At 32.7% G+C, this 21,877-nt stretch overlaps 1 protein-coding gene across 1 annotated transcript in view; it reads left to right on the top strand.

Annotated features, from left to right (window-relative positions):
• LOC145259088 (NF-X1-type zinc finger protein NFXL1-like) overlaps positions 1–21,877 on the top strand; it is a 72,713-nt gene that overhangs the window by 17,736 nt on the left and 33,100 nt on the right. The window contains exons 6-12 of the mRNA XM_080116731.1: positions 1,861–2,039; positions 3,447–3,608; positions 5,727–5,827; positions 9,110–9,224; positions 14,060–14,175; positions 16,275–16,406; positions 17,906–17,996. Coding sequence (XP_079972857.1) covers positions 1,861–2,039; positions 3,447–3,608; positions 5,727–5,827; positions 9,110–9,224; positions 14,060–14,175; positions 16,275–16,406; positions 17,906–17,996 — 896 coding nt within the window. The remainder of the gene's footprint in view (positions 1–1,860; positions 2,040–3,446; positions 3,609–5,726; positions 5,828–9,109; positions 9,225–14,059; positions 14,176–16,274; positions 16,407–17,905; positions 17,997–21,877) is intronic.

Below are 21,877 nucleotides of genomic sequence, written 5' to 3'. Positions count from 1 at the left end.
TATTGTAGCCAATGAAGTCTTTCATTTTACATGACCTTGATTTTGGCATCTGATTACCTTTGATAACAATTACTTCCATGCAATAATTTCAGTCTGATAATTTTTCAAATGTTGCCATAATTGAGGTTCTCAATCTATATTTGGTTGCCTTTTTTAAGATAATTGATAGTGAAATTATTCATAACTTTTTTTTTTTTTACATGGTAGTCACCACTTGTCAAGGCTAGACAGCCACTCATAGATAAGAGTTAATGAGTGTATGGTAGTCATTGAAACAACAGCGTATTAATAGTTAGTGGTGGAAATGGGGTACAAATGAATTATGTAAGAGGGCTCAACAAAAACTTGTTTACATTGGACTTGAAGATGACCATATTGTAGTCAGATGGAAAGCAGGCGAGCAGAACAATATTCCACAGGCGGGAAGTTCTAGGGAAGAATTTTTGTTCACGGAATTTGCATTTAGATTTAAGCTCAGATAGTGAGTGGGGGGAAACTGTTGATGGTCATTGTAGCTGGGTTTTTTTTTGTTTGTTTTTTTTTTGTGAAAGTTTGGCAGGGAGGGGACCATAGACTGAAGCTCAAACAAACATTTGCCAAGAAAATAATGATAGAACAGAGAGAGGCTCGCAATGTCTCTTCTGTGGGAAAGAGGTTGCAGAGAAGGAAAAAGGGCATTATCTACTAAGTTTAGAAGTTGGTTTTGAACTTTGTCGAGACAGGACAGGGTGCTTTGAACAGCTCCCTCCCAGATATGGCAATGGTGCTCAATTTTAGGATGAATTGTACTCTTATACAGGTAGAAGATTGCTTCAGGAGTTAGATATCTTCTGGAGCGGTAAAATGATGCAACCATTTTTGCAGCAACATTGGCAACAGATTTGATATGTCTTCCATGTCAGATCAGGGGTAACGGTCAGACCCAGAAGTTTGTCAAAACAGGAAGCCTATTTTAGATGAAAGCCATTCAGATCAATTTGAGCCAAGTGGGGATCAGAGCGTTTATTGTGAAAAGATAAAAGCTTGGTTTTGGATGCGTTAAAATTAATCAACCACTTTTTATCCGATTGCACCACGTGCTCATGGTTGGAGGAGAGAGATTCGGAGAATAGATATTTATTCTTTATAGAAAGTATTTGTTTGTAAAAGGTATTTATTTTTTTTTATAGAAAGTATTTTTTATTTATTCTATTTGCAGAAAGTATTTGTTTTTAAGAGGTATTTATATTTATTGGTATTTTGTGATAAGTAAATGTTTTGTGAATTTTTAATAAAAAAAAGTCAATTTGCAATGTCATGATTAGGGCTATGACAACAGAATATCCTTATCATTGTTTTGACTCTCGAGTATATATCCGACATAGGTAGACACAGTTAATCAACCGAGAACCACGTCACTCTATATAAAAGCATATAAGATATCAACAGATATACACTCGAGAGTTAAAACAATGAAAAGAATATGCTGTTGTCATAGCCCTAGTAATGAATATGAGTACATCCGGGTTCTTCCTTTTTACAAGATTGTGATTTACTGGTTAAGCCATAAATACCGACTGGTAGAGCGATTGGAGGATGGGTGGGGGTGGAGGGTAAAAGGTATGACAAAAGCTTTTCAGTAAGGAATAACATTTCCATTCACGAACATTGTATTATTACATTTAGTTACTTTAAACGAATATATCCCTTTCGCGAGACATATTAATGTTTGTTTTGAAAGGTATGTCAGTTTAAATGAAGTCGGTTACAGTGTAATGCTAAATGCATTTCTTCCAGATGCTATTATAAATGTGTATTCTGAATCCGTCCACGGAGACAAAGATAATCGACCGTGCAAAATTTTTTTTTTTTTTTTTTCAGTCCCAAGTGCCGATTTGAATACCAACAAAAGGATTGCCCAGTGCGATACACATGTTTTTGTGGCAAAGTCGAAGATCCTGAATTTGATCCATGGATGGTGCCTCATTCGTGTGGACAGACATGTGGGAAAAACTTGCAACCATCTTGTGGGCATACCTGCTTGTTATTATGTCACCCTGGTAGGTTGTTATCGTCTTTTATTTGTGTAGTACTCCTTGTCTGTATTAGGATTTTCATCATCTTTTACTTGTATTCTTTGGCGGCCATCTTTTTCACGCACGTGCGCGTACACCATAAACAAATCTACACGCGTAACAAAGATGGCCGCCAAAGAATGCAATGTATAAAACAACTTTTTATATCTCAATAACTACTTATTTCTGCAAAATTTCAATGCGATTTCCGTATTCAGCATAGTCGAAAACCTATAAACGTCGTCATTTAAAATACCTTAACAATTGCACACGATGACTAAAATTACTAGAATCCCTACTTATTAAAAAAATGGTATTTTTTTAGATTAGGTCCACCTCCACAATTTTCTTTTAAATGACAACTTTTATAGGTTTTTGACTATGCTGAATACGGAAATTGCATTGAAATCTTGCAGAAATAAGTAGTTATTGAGATATAAAAAGTTGTTTTATACATTGCATTCTTTGGCGGCCATCTTTGTTACGCGTGTAGATTTGTTTATGGTGTACGCGCACGCCCGTGAAAAAGATGGCCACCAAAGAATACAATGCATAATACAACTTTTTATATCTCGATAACTACTTATTTCTGCAAAATTTCAATGCGCTTTCCGTATTCAGCATAGTCGAAAACCTATAAAAGTCGTCATTTACAAAAAAATCTAATCTAATCTAAAAATTTACCAAAAAAAGTAAAGCCCCTTTTTTAACCGGATCTCATTTAACACTGGAACAAATACACTAACTGTATTCAATAACTAGCAAGAAACTAAATGAAGTATAAAATAAGAAAATCAAAATTAAAAATAATTCAACCCTAACCCTGCACCCACCTTTTTTACAACTAATAAAAAAAAAACCTATAAATACACTAAGCCTCAAAGGAAAAGGGAAGGAAAACGATAATAACAATTGCTCCTGATGATAATCAGACACAGCAATAGAAAGCGCTTGAGTAGAATATGGTTGAACAACAACTTTTGGCCGCCATTTTACACAATATGCTAGCTGAGATAAAAAAGACCACTCGGCGAATGGAAAAGATATCCAGAAAAATTGGAGAAAAGAATAACTCTGTCGTGTTCAATCGGACATACTTGAAAAATGAATATGACTCTAGGATTAAACAATGAATTTTTTTTTTTTTTTTTCTAAATTTAAAATATTATTCATCTGGGGTAATGCTGATCAAGAAAATATTAACTTTGTGGGTGTTTTATCATTTTTGAGTTTTAGCCAAACATACATACATACAAATAGACAACAGCCCTCCTATATTTCTAACCTAAACTACAGCCTCACTTTTAATTTGTTGATTATGCCTCTGATATTATCTGATTGTGTTTGTATTATTCTAAGAAAGTTATTGATTTTATCTATTTTGTAATATAGGACCATGCCCTCCGTGTCCTAAAACTGTGAAAGTCCAGTGCTACTGTCAACGTGCTCAGAGTCAAATCCGACGCTGCTCTGATAAAGCGTGGTCTTGTAATCAGCCATGCAAACGATTGTTGCCGTGCAATCAGCATCAATGTCAGCTGCCTTGTCATGAAGGTAAGTACAAGTTTTTATAATCGTATCAGCGTGAAAAATAAAACATTCAGAAGTGTAAGTTCTTTGCTTTTTTTAAATCCAGAAAAATCAAATTTTTGCTTAAATCGTTAGAGCATCTCATAATATAAGTTCTCTGCTTCTTTTTTAATAATAAAAAAAAAATGGCTGAATCGCTAGGGCCTTACCTCCTTATTTTTTTTGTGCTTTGTGGCTGAATTTTATTTCTCTTTTTCCTTTCATTTTTCTATCTTTTTATTTTACCTTTTATTTTTTTCCTTTTCTGACAGTTCTCTCTGAAAGTTTTTCTGTGAAGGCTAAGACTTCAAGCAATTCATGAACGCTTTTGTTTTATCAAAGAATGACTTTCTGCCTCCTTCCTTTCACACACAATGTGTACTGGATGAAAAATATTTAATATATTTTTAAGTTCGGTACTTGTACAGATTAATGAAGACATTAAAAAATGAAAATATCAAAAGTTTAAATTGTACGTATCCATTATGGATTGAAGTTCTCCAAAAAAAAATTTCACTTAATTTCATCAAGTAGTTTTTTTTTACAGCAAAAAAAACAATTTATGGTACCGAGCAAAAGGTTTGATGCTTAGGAAGAAAAACTAGTATTGAAGATGGGGACAGTGTCGGCGCTTTAAATTATCTCCCCGTGGCGTGTTAAAAAAATTTAAAAATGTCTGCCTTCAACACGTTGTCATGAAAACATGTTTTTCCGCTGTAAAAAAAAACAAAAAAAACTACTCAATCAAATTAAGTGCAATTTTTTATTCGGAGAACTTCAGTCCAAAATGGATACGTACGATATAACCTTTTTTCAATATTCTCATTTTTTTGTGTCTTGATTAAACAGTACAAAGTTCCTTAACTTCTAATCTTGGACATAAAATTCTGGAAAAGTTGAGAAACTCAGCATGTCAACTAGTTTATAATACTCTGCAAGTTGCAGGAACAATTATTTTTTTTTTTGTTTTTTTTACTAAAACAAAAATAAAATTTTTTGTTAAAAGAATGTTATTTAAATGCATAGTTTCTAGTAATTAGTAATATTTCAAATTTTGATACTTTTTCGTTATAATAGCAAAAATCAAAATATTGAATTTCAAGGAAAATGAATGTTATCTACTTAATTATGTCGCAATGATGAACATATCTAAAAATTATGAAAAACGATAAGGTCGAAAATTAATTAGTAATAAAAATAGTTTTTGGAGACAATAAGCAAAAATTAAGTTTTACTGAACTGGCCAAAGATTTCATTACATTTTTACCCCAAACAAGGCACAATGCCACTTTAATGTAGGGATCTAAGTTGTAGGGGTACTATGTAGGGAGTTTAGCAGCAAGATGTCTGTTTACATTACACTTGAACTTCTGCATGTCAGTACAGTTGGGGAAGCAGGAAACCGAAAGAGAATTCCAAAGTCTAGCAGTTTCGGGGAAGAAGCTATTAAAGTAGAAGGCCTTCCTACATCTAGGGATTTCTGTGTATGGGTGGGATTTCGCTGCTTGTCAGGTTTGTCGAGGGTATTTTCGTTGAGGGGGTACAAGTGCTTGTAGTTTGCCAGAGCATCCACCATTAAAATACTTGTAAAACAGGCGAGAGGGATGCAACATTTCATCGATAGAACAAGGACTGAAGCTTAGATGACAATTCAGGACCTATCAGGTTGGTGACTCTCTTTTGAACCCTGTCCAGGAGCAAGAGACTAGTAGCAGATGCACCAGCCCAAATGTGACAGTGGTACTCCATACATGGGCGAATGGTGGCTTTGTAGAGGTACAGGATACTTTTAGGCATAAGTAACTTTCTAGCACAGCCTTGGTAATGATCTCGATGTAGAAATTAATTACCCCTCTTTTATGATTTGAGATCTTCAGTTTTTTTTGTTTTTTTTTTTTTGCAAAATTCAATTTTCTCTAATTGTCTTCAAAAAATGTTTTCATTAATAACTAATTTTCTATCTTATTGTTTTTGTAATTTTTCGATATTTTCATCATTGCGGCATGACAACTAAGTAGCTACCATTGGTTTTACTTGAAATTGAATATTTTGATTTTCAAATTTCGTTATTATAATGAAGAAGAACCAAATTTTAATTTTCAGGCAATTGTCTTCCCTGTACCAGAACCAGTGAGCAGAAATGTTTATGTGGAAATAAAGTTAGCGTTCGGCCCTGTGCAACACCACAATGGCAGTGTGACAAGGTAAATGAAGTCAAATATGCGTCGTTTCAACCAGATGTAACTCGGCGTTCGCTCGGCTTACTCCATAGCATGACATCAACAGCTGGATAATGCCGAGCATTGCCGATGAAATCATAACAATGCTACGTAAAAGAAAATAGTAAAATTTTAAATGTAGAAACATCAACAGAAAAAAAAAAAAATCTCACTGTAAATTTTAATTTTCATTAACTGTGTGAAGAAAGTGTTTGGGGGGGGGGGTCCACTAAATAATTTTAGAGCAATATTTTTTTTTTTTTTTTTTTTTTCAAATAAATAAGTGTTATCAAATGTTTTTTTTTTTTTTTTTTGTCCAATAAATAATTTTAAGCAAATGTTTTTGATAATTTATTTTTTTTTTATGATGAAAAATTGAAACAAACTTTTTTGGGTGGAGGGTGTTATGTTTTTCAAGTAACAAAAGTGGGTTGGATTTTTTTTTTTTTTTTTTTTTTTTTTTTTGAAGGAAAATTAAAATAAACTTTTTTTTGGTGGGGGGGGTATTTTTTTCAAGTATTTATGAAACAACAAAAGTGAGTGGGTTGGGCTTGTTTTTTTGCGTTTTTTTGCCGATTCGACTGGGAGTAGTTGGAATCTTTTTTTTTATCCAATGCCAGGAAATTTTCCTGAGGAAGATGTTTTTTTCCTCATACTTTTGGACGGCATCAGATGATGACAAAGTGGATGGAGAAGAGGTAGCAGATATGTAAGGAAATTCTTTACCAACTAGGTAGCTTTCAACGATGCGAGTTAATATCAAGACAAACGTATCGCTACCAAATTTTTGCTGCCACATAAACTCTAAAAGATAGGTGTCTAAAAGCTCCCGGCTTGTTCCAGATTCTTGTTTGTTGCGCCGTTTGGCCTCCTTCCACATTTGTTCCACATGATTTGTAGTTGCCTGCGTTTCAGAATCTACTAAGTGAAGGTACTCCTCTCCTCCCACTTTGCTATATTCGTTCCAACAGTCTGATACAACCATGGTCGCCAGCAGAATAGAATTTTTTTTTTATTAGTGAAAGGACGGTTTCTGCATTTCAGTTTGTACAGTACACTCACCAAGAAATCCTCCTTATCGGCGGGTTCCTATCCACCGAAAACCTAGACTAGTGTAAATAGTCTGACAATGTTTGCATCGGTTGAAAACACTCGTCTGTCTCCATCGTATGGACTGGGCCTCCTATCTGCAAGAATTCCTGAGAAAATAATCCCGGCAAATGTCTCACAGAAAATTCTTCTAATCGACTATAGTATGCATTGATCCCAACCCACATTCACATGGAGGTTTTTATTCGTTGTAATCTCGAATGCCCACAGGTATATTAGTTTGATAATACACACAATTTTTAGCCATGCTTTTTGCAAAGATTTAACATTGCCTCATCTCCAGCCATAACCATCTGTTATGCTCCGTCTTTTTGCTAGGATGCACTCATGGCTGTAGGTTGCACATTTATAGTGAACCTACCAATTCGCTTTGTCTAGATCAAACACACAGACACAGAACAAGCTGTGTGCAGTCGCACACACACACGCATGAAGTGGAGCATGTGCAAAACAACAACAAAAAACATAGCAACTAATAATTTGATTTTTCTATTCGCAAAGAAAAAAACTAAATAATTACATTTTTATGTTTATGTGGAATTCCCTCCATGACAAAAGAAAGAAAAATTTGTATAATGTGCATATAACCACAGCGGAAAGAAAAATATCATATTCCAAAAATCACTTGAATTAATCAAGTTGTTTAATTTTATAAAGGAAATCATTTTTAAGTGATTTTTAGTTTTTCCATTGTCTCCTCCTCGTACAGAGTATCCCAGTAAAATGTATACAGTCTTTAAATTATCTTAGCTTGCTACTTGAATATGCGATCCAACGTTTCCAAGAGATGTTTAAGAATACTTCCAGTAGGATGGACCACATTGCCACTATCATCATGATGTAACAGCCTATCTTTATGATCACCTGCCAAACAGATGGGTAGGACAAAGAGTAAGTATCGAGTACTATCCACGATCAGTGGATCTAACCCCCATGGATTTTTTGGAGGGTGAGGAGGAATTTTAAACACAACGTTAACACCAAAAAAACAGCTACCTTGACTGAGTTGAAAGCAGCCTTTGAAAGAGGATGTCCCAGCATCCCAACTGAACTCATTATGAACGTTTTGGATTAAATCAGTGAATGTTGTCAGCTGTTCCTGAACACTTTCGATAATTAATTTGTTTCTATATTTGTTCACAGTATTTTGGTGTATGAAACTTTTATCATAATAAATGTTGATTTTATAGACATTTAAAGAGTGTATATATTTTATTGGAACATGCTGTATTAAGAATGGCTTTCTAAAGTCTTGCAAAAGTTTGAATTATTGAGTTATCTACCTTATTCCTTCAGAATGTTTTCAAGATGGCGCCATGAGACCGTCGCTAGTCGTTTAGCCATTAAACTTGATTTTCTTAATTAAAATAAAACTGCTTGATCAATTTATGTGATTTTTTTGGTTATTCATATTTTTTGGATTCTTCGGACTACTGTTCTCATCTTTAGTGTCATTTTCACAACATTTCGGTTGATGTAACCTCCGACCTTCTTTAGGTGTATCTTGTTGAATTCGGGAATGTTTCTGTTGAACTCAGGAATTTGGACAGAATTTCGAATGGAACCCTCTATTTACTTCATGGGCGTAACATGCTCTCGTTCCATCTGCCATGACTGGATAGAGGTCCTAAGTAATTTGTAATTGCATTTTTCAGTCGCCTACACTGAGAATTGAACCTTCGACTTTCAGAAGACTATCACTTTTACAATTGATTTTTTTTTAAGTACAAATTTTTCAATTTTGGCACAAACATTCCTGAGTTTGACAAAATACATCTGAAGAAGATCTGAGGTTACATCAACACTCAAGAATCCAAACAGGAAAAACAACATTAAGCGTTTTGTGTTGAGTGTCATCCTCGCTTTTATAGTAATCTGCCAACATGCCAGGGTTCCATTTTTCTTTAAAATGTTTCTCCATCACTGAATATCCTGATGGAATCCCTCACCATGTTCATCACTAACATTCTCCACAAAATCCCTGAAATTGACAATCTTTCAAAAAAAAAACTGTACCTAATTCAACAAAAAGGACAGAAATAGATTTTTCATGTTATTGTGCATATAAAAAATAGTCCACAGATATCCTGTATTTTTTTCCAGTGTTGCTCAGTGTTATCAGTGAAATTTTAATTTAATTTTTTAAAATTTTTTTAGATTTGCAGCAAATTATTGAATTGTGGTAACCATACGTGTGAACAGTTGTGTCATGCTGGAAAATGCGGTCCTTGTCCACGGAGTGGCCCAAGGAAGTGTCCATGTGGCAAGATGAGTAAGTAACAAAAAACATGCTTTTAAATAATTATATAGTGATTTTTTTTAAATGATTATATAGTGATTTTTTAAATGATTATATAGTGATTTTTTAAATGATTATATAGTGATTTTTTTTTAATGATTATATAGTGATTTTTTTTTAATGATTATATAGTGATTTTTTAAATGATTATATAGTGATTTTTTTTAAATGATTATATAGTGATTTTTTTTAAATGATTATATAGTGATTTTTTTTTAAATGATTATATAGTGATTTGTTTTAAATGATTATATAGTGATTTGTTTTAAATGATTATATAGTGATTTTTTTTTTTAATGATTATATAGTGATTTTTAAATTATTATATAGTGATTTTTTTTTTTTTTAAATAATTATATAGTAATTTTTTTTAGATACGTCTGGTATCAATTGAAATGATTATCTAATCATGGATAGTACTCAATACTCATCTGTTTGGCAGGTGATCATAAAGATAGGCTGTTACATCATGATGATAGTGGCAATGTGGTCCATCCTACTGGAAGTCTTCTTAAACATCTCTATGATTTTAGTTAATTATATGGTGATTTTTTTTCAATAATTATATGGTCATTTTATAGTGATTTTTTTAAAATAATTATATGGTCATTTTATAGTGATTTTTTTAAAATAATTACATGATGATTAAAAGTTTATTCATACGTACTGCTTTCTTCAGTCAAGTTTCTGTTTGTAACAAAACTCCAGAAGAACTTTAGCATTTGATTTTGAAATCAAAGAAAAATATGTTTCAATCTTAAGTATAACAAACCAATGAAAATCATATATCGATGTTAAACATGGCACAATCAAAAATGATAATTCAATGTTGGCATGAAAAAACAACAAAAATCATACTTTAATCTGAGGTATAAGAAACCAATGAGTGGTACAATGGGGAAAAAAGTGGCTGGTCACTTTTAATGCATCTAAAACCAAGCTTTTCTCTTTACATCAACAACGCTCTGATCCCCATTTGGCATCAATTGAAATGAATGGCTCTCGTCTTGGGGAGGCCTCATGTTTTGACAAGCTTCTGGGCTTGACCTTTACTCCTGATCTTAAATGGAACACCTACATTAAATCCATTGCCAAGGCCGCTGGAAAAATGGTGGGATCCTTCTATCGATCCAGTAGATATCTCACTGCTGATGCAATTCTCTATCTATATAAGAGCCAGATACGTCCAAGGATGGAGTACTGTTGCCACATCTGGGCAGGAGCTGTTAGAAAGGACTTATCCTGCCTTGATAGAATTAAAAATAGACTTTGTAGCCTTATAGAGGATGTCCTTTTCTCTTCCCTGCAACCTCTTTCTCACAGAAGAGATGTTGCGAGTTTGTCTCTGCTTTATCGTTATTTTATGGCAAGTGCTCGGCTGAGCTCCAATCTATGGTCCCCCTTTCACAAGAAACATCCGTCTAGCAGAAAACACTATCACTAATTCCCCCCACTCTTTATCTGTGCCTAAACCTAAACGTAGATTCCATGAACAAAGCTTCTTTCTTAGAACTGCATGCCTGTGAAATTATCTTCCGTTTTCCTGCTTTCCAGCTGACTACAATATGGTTGTCTTCAAGTCTAACGTAAACAAGTTTTTGATTAACCATTCCAATTGTTAACAAATTTACCGAATTTCCATTATTAACGATTACTATATTGTCCAATTTCTACTGTACACTCTTTAACCCTTATCCTCAAGTAGCCTCTTGGCCTTGATAAGTGGTGCTGCCTATGTAAAAAAAAAAATGATAAAAAAAACAAACTAATAAAAACGATGACACCAACAAAAATTAAAATCTGCATTTTATTATTTAACTAATTAGTGATTATAAGTTGTCAAGAAACACATCTTTTTTTTTTTCTTTTGTAAAATATAAATTGAAGTCAGATTTTTATAATTTCTTTGTCATCGATAGCTTGCTTCCTACAAAACGAATCTGATTCTGATTTGTTAGTTATTCATGTGAATTGTTGCAACATGTTAAAAAAAAAATACATTTTATTCGATTTAATTTCTTCCTGAAAATACTTTATCTGTGTCTGAATTTTTTTCAAATGACAACCATTTAAAAAAAAAATGTCCTTTTATATTCATCAATATTATTTCCATTTTAATCGAAATAACTGTAACTATGCAGAAGAAACTATATATATATATATATATATATTAATATAATAGCTTGTTATACATCTTTTTTCTTCCAAGTGACTGCCGTTTAATTGTTATGACCTTCCATTTCTTGTAATAAATAATTTTACCAAAAATTCCTCATAAGTTTTGGTTTCAATTGGAGCTGAAAGAAGTCAAATTATATAAATTTCATAAGTTTTGGTTTCGGTTTCAATTCCAGCTGATGCACGCAAGTCATATGGATATACTTTTTTATTTTTTAAATTACAGCTATATAATATATAAGAATCGATAGCAGATTGACTCTATAATAATATATACAAAATCTGCATTAATTAAAATATATTTAAGCGTATTTTACAACCAGGCTATGCCGGGTGTCCCTGCTAGCTTAGATAAATATTTTTGCAGCTTTAACAGAAGATGGTATCTACAATGGTATCAGGGTGTCTCCAAAATGCCAACATCAATATATTGCATATGATAAAGTCCGCTGTGGAATTTCCACAGGTCCCGCTAGTGTAATATATATATATATATATATAAGTAAATTCTTGGTACAGCAAAATGGAAGGAGAAATTTCAGAGGAAACATAATTTAATTTAAATACCAAAAAAACAAAAAAAACGGGCAGGTGAAATTATTAAAATTTCCTTAAGGCCTTATCGTCTGACCCTCTAAGAGGAAACGTCAGAATGATAAATTAAAAACTAAGAAACGAATGAGGAAAGAAGGGAATTTGGTTTCAGTTGGAAGACCAGTGAGAAAAAAAAAAAAAAAAATCTCACTGTTCAGGTGGTTTTAAATCAATAAATATCTCCAACTGATGTTTCAAAATCTTTTGTCTACACAGGCTAGGTCGAGAGTTATTAATGACTAACGCCTCAATGATATTGAGATGATAGTTCGACCTCGCACTGTATAAAACAGAAAACCACCCATCGGAATATTGATCAGAACACCTATTTATACTCATCAGGTGATTACCAATGGCGGACTCATGAGCTTGGGAGTGCCCGGATGTTCTCGAAACCTGGTGTAGTCGAATATCCCGAGGGATATGTTGGGATATTCTCATTTCTAATCTTTGGGATGTTTTGCCAACGTAGTCAGCTCCACACTGACAAACAAATTTATAAACAACAGAATTCTTTTGAATGGTTGGCAAAACATCTTTACGAAAAGAAGAGAAAAAGGTTCGAGTTGTGTAAACTACTCTAAGCATAGTAGCTGGAAAACAACGTTAAGTAGCAGAAGAAATCCTTTTAACAATATGAAGGCTTTGGGGCTAAATGCGGTGGGTATATATATATATATATATATATATATATATATGTATATGGGGGAGTTAAAAGTATAAGAATAAGGTTGATTCTTTAAGAGGAGACTTATCGGGACAACGCAAAGCTCACAAATTGCTATAGAGCTTTTCTAGAATATAAAGAAAATAATAAAACAAAAATATAAATATATTAATGAATATAGATGTCAGATATGTAGAATTCTTTATACCATTATATTTCGAAGCCTAATGCCCCAGAAGAGAAGATTCTTGGTAACATGATAGGAATGCAACATCTAGCGATATCTACATTTTTTTTTTATATGGAGGTCTCCACTTATCTTTAGGAGCATCCCTATCATGTTACTTGGCATCATATCTCCTATTCTGATGAGAAGCATTAGGCTTTGAAATACCATGGTATAAAGACTTTTACTTATCCTACACTCCTAATTGACGTATCATCCTTATTGAATAAATAAATAAATCTATATTCATTAGTATATATTTTATCAGTTTCATATTTTATTGATTCTCTCTCTCCATATATATATATATATATATATATATATATATATATATATATATATATATATATATATATATATATATATATATATATACAAGCAAAAAGTTAATAAAACCTGTTAAAAAAACACTTTGAAATGAGTTAAAAACATATTTAATCTGAAAAGGAAACACTAGATAAATGGATAGTCCTTAATCCGCGGAGTTTCAAAGAAATACTTTCCTTCTCATCAGACGGTAGGAATTAGCAAAATGCAGGATCGGATTTTGCATGCAAAAGTATTTGATGAAACAACAAGTAAGTCAAAGATCTTACTTGAAAACAAAAAAAGTTAAGCAGAGGGAATATGGTGAAGAAAAAGGTGATTTCACGTGAATGGATAGTCTGGTGGAAGATAAATAATCCAGTGACGTACTCTCTCTCTCTCTCTCTCTCTCTCTCTCTCTATCTATATATATATATATATATATATATATACACACACACATACACTTTTTATTTGTTTTTTTACATAAGTAGTAATATGTTGCTGCACATTCATGAGCATGTTTTGGTCAGCTAGTTACCAGTAACTAGAGACTTCTATACAGCTTATACAAAAGCAAAGTTTGCAATGAAAATATCAGGTTTTCCTCGTCACAGGGAGTTAATACCACGAGGTTCCATTAGATGTTGTGTAAAAAAAAAAGATTCGATTGTATGTAAATAAGACCCAATAGGGATGCGGATTTGAATCTGTGTTTAGATATAGGGGTGTGTGTATGGGGTGGGGGGATATTAAAGGTCGCGATAATGGAAGGCTAGTTTGTTTATGATTATATTGATAATATTATATTTTTCGGTATGTTGTATTTTTTTCCAGGTGTAAAGCTGCCTTGTACTGAAGACATTCCTAATTGTGGTGATACCTGCGGAAAAGACTTAGCATGTGGAGTTCATCTGTGCCAACAAAGATGTCACACGGGACAATGTGATATTGTAAGAAAACTGAAAGTTTCTAAAAAATCCTTATTTTAATTTGTTAACTGAATAATACTCACAGTTAAACAGGCATATATGCTCCATCTGATTGCAGATTTTTGGTTCCCCGACAAAAGGAGGGTTAGGTTTAGGTTTTTTTTTTTTTTTTATCCCCCCCGACAAAAGGAGGTTGGACCTGTAAATTCACCCTTGTCCATTCGTCCGTCCGCATTTTTCTCAATAACTACACCTTGGAATTTTTTGAAATTTTGCACAAACATTAAACATGATATGAGTAAAAAAGTAACAGAACGGATTTTCCAGGAAAACTCTAGTTGCCTACTTAGGGGTGTCTTTCAGGTTAAAATCGCTAAAATTTAAAAAAAATTGATGCCTTGGATTTTTATAAAACTTTCTGAAAAGTTGTAACTAACTGATGATTTCTATATAATTTTGTTTGTCTATACTTCGCGATAAGTCCTGGTTGTGCTAATAAAAACACTCCAATTTTGGGATTATTTTGCCATATTTGTTCAAAATTTTCTGTGTATGTCTATTTAGCAGTTTTGCATAGTGTTAAACTCAAATTTAAATATGTTAAGGCTTTGGGGACTTTTGGGGCTAAATGGGGTGGGTGGGATGGACTTAGTCATTTCTTTTTTTTTTTTGCATAGTACAAAACTCAAATTTACATATGTTAAGGCCTAAAACTGCACTATTTGTTCATTTTCACCAGGATTTGATGTCCCCTGAGGACTTTTGGGGCTAAATGAAGGATGGGGAGACAAATGCTGAACTTAGTCATTTTTTGTTATGCCCCATTCACTGTGCACTCACGGGGAATCATGTATGCTTCACTTGTTTTCCTAGTGTTGAGGCTTCTTTGATCTCCATCGATTGTCGTTGTTTTTGTTTACTGTTTAAACTTTCTTTATACATGGATCTTTTATCGCCATTCATTGTCATTTCAGTTTTTCATCAGGTTTCAATGCCATGGTTAGCTTGATGAGTAGGGCTATGACAACAGCATATTCTTTTCATTGTTTTGACTCTCGAGTATATATCCGACACAGATTAACAATTAATCAACCGAGAACCACATCACTCTACATAAAAACATATAAGATATCGATGGCTATATACCGAGAATCAAAACCATGAAAAGAATATGCTGTTCTCATGCAGAAAGAAATACAAGGACACTTGCTGAGGGTTTCTAAGGTTTTATTTCTAAAGAGATCTGACTCTCGCAAATGAGAGAGAGACTAAAAATCTCCCAACTAATTAATCGTATAACTTCTTAAATGTTTTGAGTGACGTGTGAAAGATCTTCGAGGTAACATTTTGCATTTGATGATTATCAAAATTTCCTTACAGTAGCGTGTGTCTTGTACCCGTGGTCAAATATGCCAATTACATCAGCCAGTTCCTGCCAGAAATGAAGATCGTTATTCGGAAGTTGTAAAGGATCTAAAAGAGAATTAATAGACAAAAAAAACGTCTATTTAATGATATATAGAATAAGCTGGTGTTTTCTCTTCTTTTGATGAGAAGCATATGGCTTTAAAATGCCATGGCCTAAAGAGATTTCTCACCTATTCCTCTTTTTGTTCGGTTTGGTTTGGTTGTTTTTGTTTTCTCTAGATGTAAACACCTTGAAGATTGCGAATACAATGATATGCTTATTTCCCTTTTCGACACTTTAATGGCAGACTTTTTTTTTAGACCATAGCAATGGACTTTTTTTAGACCATAGCAATGGACTTTTTTTTAGACCATAGCAATGGACTTTTTTTTAGACCATAGCAATGGACTTTTTTTTAGACCATAGCAATGGACTTTTTTTTCTAAAAACAATATAGCAGTTGTTCTACTCATTGAATTTTCTTAATTTTTGGATATATTACTATTTTCGGCATGGCAATTAAGTACTGTTGTTTTTTATTAAAACATATTAAAAAAATAATTGATCTGTCGACTCTATCTTAATAAGCCCCTTTTATTTTATCCTTTTCTAGCAGATCCCTGTCATATAAAAGATCTAAAGATTTATTGATTCAAATTTTTTTAAAACTATTCTTTTTTTCTTTTTTTTTTTTTCATAACTCTGTCATTAGTGTCGTCAGACTTTGGTGAAGAAGTGCCGTTGTGGTCAAAGACAAAAAGAAGTGCCTTGTTGCAAAGACTACATTTGTGAGGTGAAGTGTCAAAAGTTCAAGAATTGTGCCAGACATCAGTGTAAACGCAAGGTAAGTTGAAATTTCTATTTGTTGCTTTTTCAATTAAATCCTGGACAGTGATAGGGAATCTTAATCGCCTTCGTTATACCAATATTCCAGAATTTTTGCGAAAAAATTGAGATTTTATTGTTGAATAGCCGGTTCATATTGAGAGCTGTATCTCAGTGTATGTATATATTTTTCAGGGTGTTTATCTCGTGTGTACATATATGGCAGAGTGTATATCGTCGAATGTGTATATCAAGATGACAGATGACGAGGATATATTCATAACAAGTGAATGTGCCATTTGTTACACAGAACGAGACGTTCGTATATCAGTGTAAACGGCGGTGATAGTTCTATTTAGTTTATCTTATTATTAACAGGTGAGAAGAGAGATGTGGAATAAAGTTTTTTTTTTTTTTAACTCCTCAGAGGGGAGATACTTTCTGATGATGACGGAGGGGACACATAATACTTTGAGGGTGTTGCACAAAGTTCATTCACAAGATGATAGACAAAAACACATTTACCTTTCAGTTGTAACGAAGACACAAAGACAGTTTACAAAATATAGATGGTGATTCTTTATTCATCCAGCCAGCTGAGTGATGAATCAGGAATTCAAGCTGGTGTGACTACATGGTCTCCCCTTCCCCCCTGCGCCTCCAAGGGCATCGGGTTCGACTCTGTCTTCTCTCACTAAGTCACTTCCCGACTCTGTCTCCTTAACCGACTCAAACCCATCTCTATATATTGGAATTCCCTTTCCTTTATGATGTCAAAGGCGAGGCCAAACAATGTGACTCCCTCACGTTTCAAATTACATGTGCGCTTTGCACATGCATCCACACGCGTCTGGTAACAAGAAATTCCTAAATTTTTTCATTTATAACCTATTTATTTCAAAATGTAGGCACGTTTATTTAATATCTGTAAAATGTAAGCACGTTTATTTAATATCTGTAAAATGTAAGCACGTTTATTTAATATCTGTAAAATGTAAGCACGTTTATTTAATATCTGTAAAATGTAAGCACGTTTATTTAATATCTGTAAAATGTAAGCACGTTTATTTAATATCTGTAAAATGTAAGCACGTTTATTTAATATCTGTAAAATGTAAGCACGTTTATTTAATGTCTGTAAAATTTACGCATAAAATTTATGTATCCTTGTCTCTCTCTTTCATTTATAAACAATGGTTGCCAAAAATTATTAATTGTTAAAAATTGCAAAATTTGATTTTCTTAATTAAAAATAATAAATAATTAATATGATTTTTGGAATATGACATTTTCTTTTTGTAACAGCTACATACATTACAAAGATTTGTTTTTTAGTTTCTTTTTTTTATTAAGTCGAATTCAAAATAAGAACCAAAAAAGCTTATATATTTTCACTTGCCAAAGAAAAATTCTCTGGTTAAAGAAAATTTGGAAAAAAAAAAATCTTTGAAAAATTATTTTTATTTATTTTTATGCTTAATTTTATTTATTTATTTATTTATTTATTTATTTTTTCAGTGTTGTGAAGGCAGCTGTCCAACATGTGAACAAGTGTGCGGACGACTCTTGTCCTGTCGTAACCACAAATGTATTTCAATATGTCATCAAGGTATGTACCTATAAATTATATTCAAGTAATTTTTATTTTTAGATATTGTCGTAAAAAGAATTTCTTTCTAAATTCATATCCTTTATTTATATACTTATTGAGAACAATGAACTCTTCCACTCACTATAAAGAGATTTTGTGCTTGACTGTATATATATATATATATATATATATATATATATATGTATATATATATATATATATGTATAAGGAATGAAAAAATACCAGCGGTGGTTGACGTTATGTTTTAAGAAAAATAGAAAACCCGAATGAAATTATTAAAAAATCAACGTTTCGTCCTTATTTCAGAGGACATCTTCAGGATAATTGAAATAAAAATGTAAGAAAAGAAAAAGTCATAGATCGTGCGAAAAAGACAGTTTTTGAATCCTACCCATGTCGGGAAGGAAACAAACATGTGTGCATATGGGAAGGTTGGGTTGTTCGATGTCTATATATACACTTTTAAAAATGCATTAAAATAAATATGTACATTTTTTTTTTTTTTTTTTTTTTTTTTTTTCTTCTGCAAACCTACTCATTTTCCTGAAACATTCAAGGAAAAACGGCTAGCCAGGATCCGCCCTGATACCTTGCTCTTTGATTATTATTTTCCCTATGCTAGGGGTTAAATGGTAGAAGCCTTTTCTTTGCGTAATAGTATTAGTATTCAATATTAGTGCTGATTCTAAAAGTCTTCTTTTAGCTCTATCTATCACGTATTTAATAATTTTTGCTTGATCTAAATTAAATGAGTGATCGTGTTCTGCACAATGGCAAAAGAGTGCATTTAGGGCGTTACCATTCCTTATATCTCTTCTGTGCTCGTTAAGTCTTAATTTCAATTTTCGCTGTGTTTCACCTATGTACGCTTGTTGACAGTTGTTACATGGGATGGAATATATACCGGCATCGGATGTGAGGGTTTTGGGAGAGTGCTTGGTAGTTTTTAATGTATGTTTTATTGTTGTGGAAGTTGTTTGTATCAAGTGAAAACCAAGTCTATTAAGAGTGTCGTAGATTTTTGTATTTTTGGTGTGGGTGGGAATGAAAAGATGTCTGTTTAATAGTGAGGTATTTGTTTTATTTTTCTGTGTGTTTATGTTATAGTGTATTTTCGTAGCTTTTTTCTTTGCGTAAGAAATGAAATAGGATGGATACTGTAGTTTTCTTAAAACATTCGTAATATATTGAAATTCATCATTAAGAGATTGGGGACTGCATATTCTAAAGGCACGCAAGAAAAAACCAATAATCATGCCTGTCTTTATTTTATCATTGTGGTGCGAGTAGTAATGAATATAGTCGTTTTTGTGTGTGGTCTTTCTATGTACTTTGAAACTCAGATCGGTTTACATAATTTCCCTCTACACCAATATTCCAATCAAAAAATGCTTTAATCTACTCCACAAGCACTTAATCAAAATTAAAGCCGACCTACCTTTTTCCTCAGATACACTAATACAAATCATAAAACTCATCACTGATAGAACCTACTTTCAATTTAATAATTCTTACTACAGACAGAAATTTGGACTCCCTATGGGTAACCCCCTTAGTGGTGTACTAGCCTGCTTATTCTTAGAATTCTTAGAAACCCACTCTTTTAAACACAGACGTCCTAAAAACTCCACATATTTTAGATATATAGATGACATTCTTATTTTTCTCCCTAAAAACACACAAATAGAACAAATTAGAAATAAATTAAATTCAGTGGAACCATCTATAAAATTTACACATGAATCCGAACAAGAGCATTCCCTAGCTTTTCTAGACATATTCCTCATCAGATCAGAAACCGATCTGAGTTTCAAAGTACATAGAAAGACCACACACAAAAACGACTATATTCATTACTATTCGCACCACAATGATAAAATAAAGACAGGCATGATTATTGGTTTTTTCTTGCGTGCCTTTAGAATATGCAGTCCCCAATATCTTAATGATGAATTTCAATATATTACGAATGTTTTAAGAAAACTACAGTATCCATCCTATTTCATTTATTACGTAAAGAAAAAAGCTACGAAAATACACTATAACATAAACACACAGAAAAATAAAACAAATACCTCACTATTAAACAGACATCTTTTCATTCCCACCACACCAAAAATACAAAAATCTACGACACTCTTAATAGACTTGGTTTTCACTTGATACAAACAACTTCCACAACAATAAAACATACATTAAAAACTACCAAGCACTCTCCCAAAACCCTCACATCCGATGCCGGTATATATTCCATCCCATGTAACAACTGTCAACAAGCGTACATAGGTGAAACGCAGCGAAAATTGAAATTAAGACTTAACGAGCACAGAAGAGATATAAGGAATGGTAACGCCCTAAATGCACTCTTTTGCCATTGTGCAGAACACGATCACTCATTTAATTTAGATCAAGCAAAAATTATTAAATACGTGATAGATAGAGCTAAAAGAAGACTTTTAGAATCAGCACTAATATTGAATACTAATACTATTACGCAAATAAAAGGCTTCTACCTAGCATAGGGAAAATAATAATCAAAGAGCAAGGTATCAGGGCGGATCCTGGCTAGCCGTTTTTCCTTGAATGTTTCAGAAAAATGAGTAGGTTTGCAGAAGAAAAAAAAAAAAAAAAATGTACATATTTATTTTAATGCATTTTTAAAAGTGTATATATACATCGGACAACCCAACCTTCCCATACGCACACATGTTTGTTTCCTTCCCGACATGGGTAGGATTCAAAAACTGTCTTTTTCGCACGATCTATGACTTTTTCTTTTCTTACATTTTTATTTCAATTATCCTGAAGATGTCCTCTGAAATAAGGACGAAACGTTGATTTTTTAATAATTTCATTCGGGTTTTCTATTTTTCTTAAAATAAATAAATATATATATATATATATATAATTGTAGCCTTATTTATAGTATTCCGAATTTTACTGGGTTTATATAATTTATATAATTGAAAATTCAGTAATCGTTCATATACCAATAAGTTTTAAGCTAAAAAGAGATGATTTAAACTGTAAGCTACAAAATTATTATATTTCGTAAATGAGCATTCATATATTGTTTTAACAAAAACCAAGACATCAAAGAATGGATTGATAGCAACAAATAGTATATTTCAATGTTAGTTACAATTGTTTCAAGACTATTTGGACAAATTCAAGCATTGTCGTTTGAAAATTTTCACAAGCGCAGCCTTTCATCAGACTTGTTGAATAAAAAAAAAAATTTTCAAACGACATAATGTTTGGATTTGTCCAAATAGTCTTGAAACAATTGTAACTAACATTGAAATACACTATTTGTTGCTATCACTCCATTCTTTGATGTCTTCGTTTTTGTTAAAACAAAATATATATATATATATATATATATATATATATATAAATAAAATCAGTTGGATTAAGTGGGAGGGTAGGGGAGTCAACATCGATGGCGGACACCTGTCACATCTCATCTTCGCTGATGATATAATACTGATGGCACATTCTCCCCAGGGACTAAATGACATCCACTCTAAGAGCAAACCGGTTGGCCTCAACATGCATCTTGGAAAGGCTAAGGTAATGTTAAACCAGCACTCTGCCAAGTCACCAATAATTGTTGATGGAAAGACCATTGAGAAAGTTGAAAGCTATGTCTACTTGGGAAAGAAAATAACAAAAGATGGAGATCTCCTCCCTGAGATAAAGAGAAGGATAGCATTGGGATGGGCAGCTTTTGGGAAAGTGGAGAAACTAAAAAGCAAATATGTCAATCAAAGGGAAGATCTTCAATGAATATGTACTACCTGTGATGATCTACGGTAGTGAAACATGGGCCATGACAACTCGTCAAAGTGAAATTTTGGCAGTAGCACAAAGGAAGA

Source organism: Euprymna scolopes, chromosome 34 (genome assembly GCF_053919585.1).
Source record: "Euprymna scolopes isolate OS-2025 chromosome 34, ASM5391958v1, whole genome shotgun sequence".
Classification (NCBI taxonomy): Eukaryota; Metazoa; Mollusca; class Cephalopoda; order Sepiida; family Sepiolidae; genus Euprymna; species Euprymna scolopes.
The sequence above is the reverse complement of the archived record's forward strand: the minus strand, read 5'-3'. Positions and strand labels throughout refer to the sequence as shown.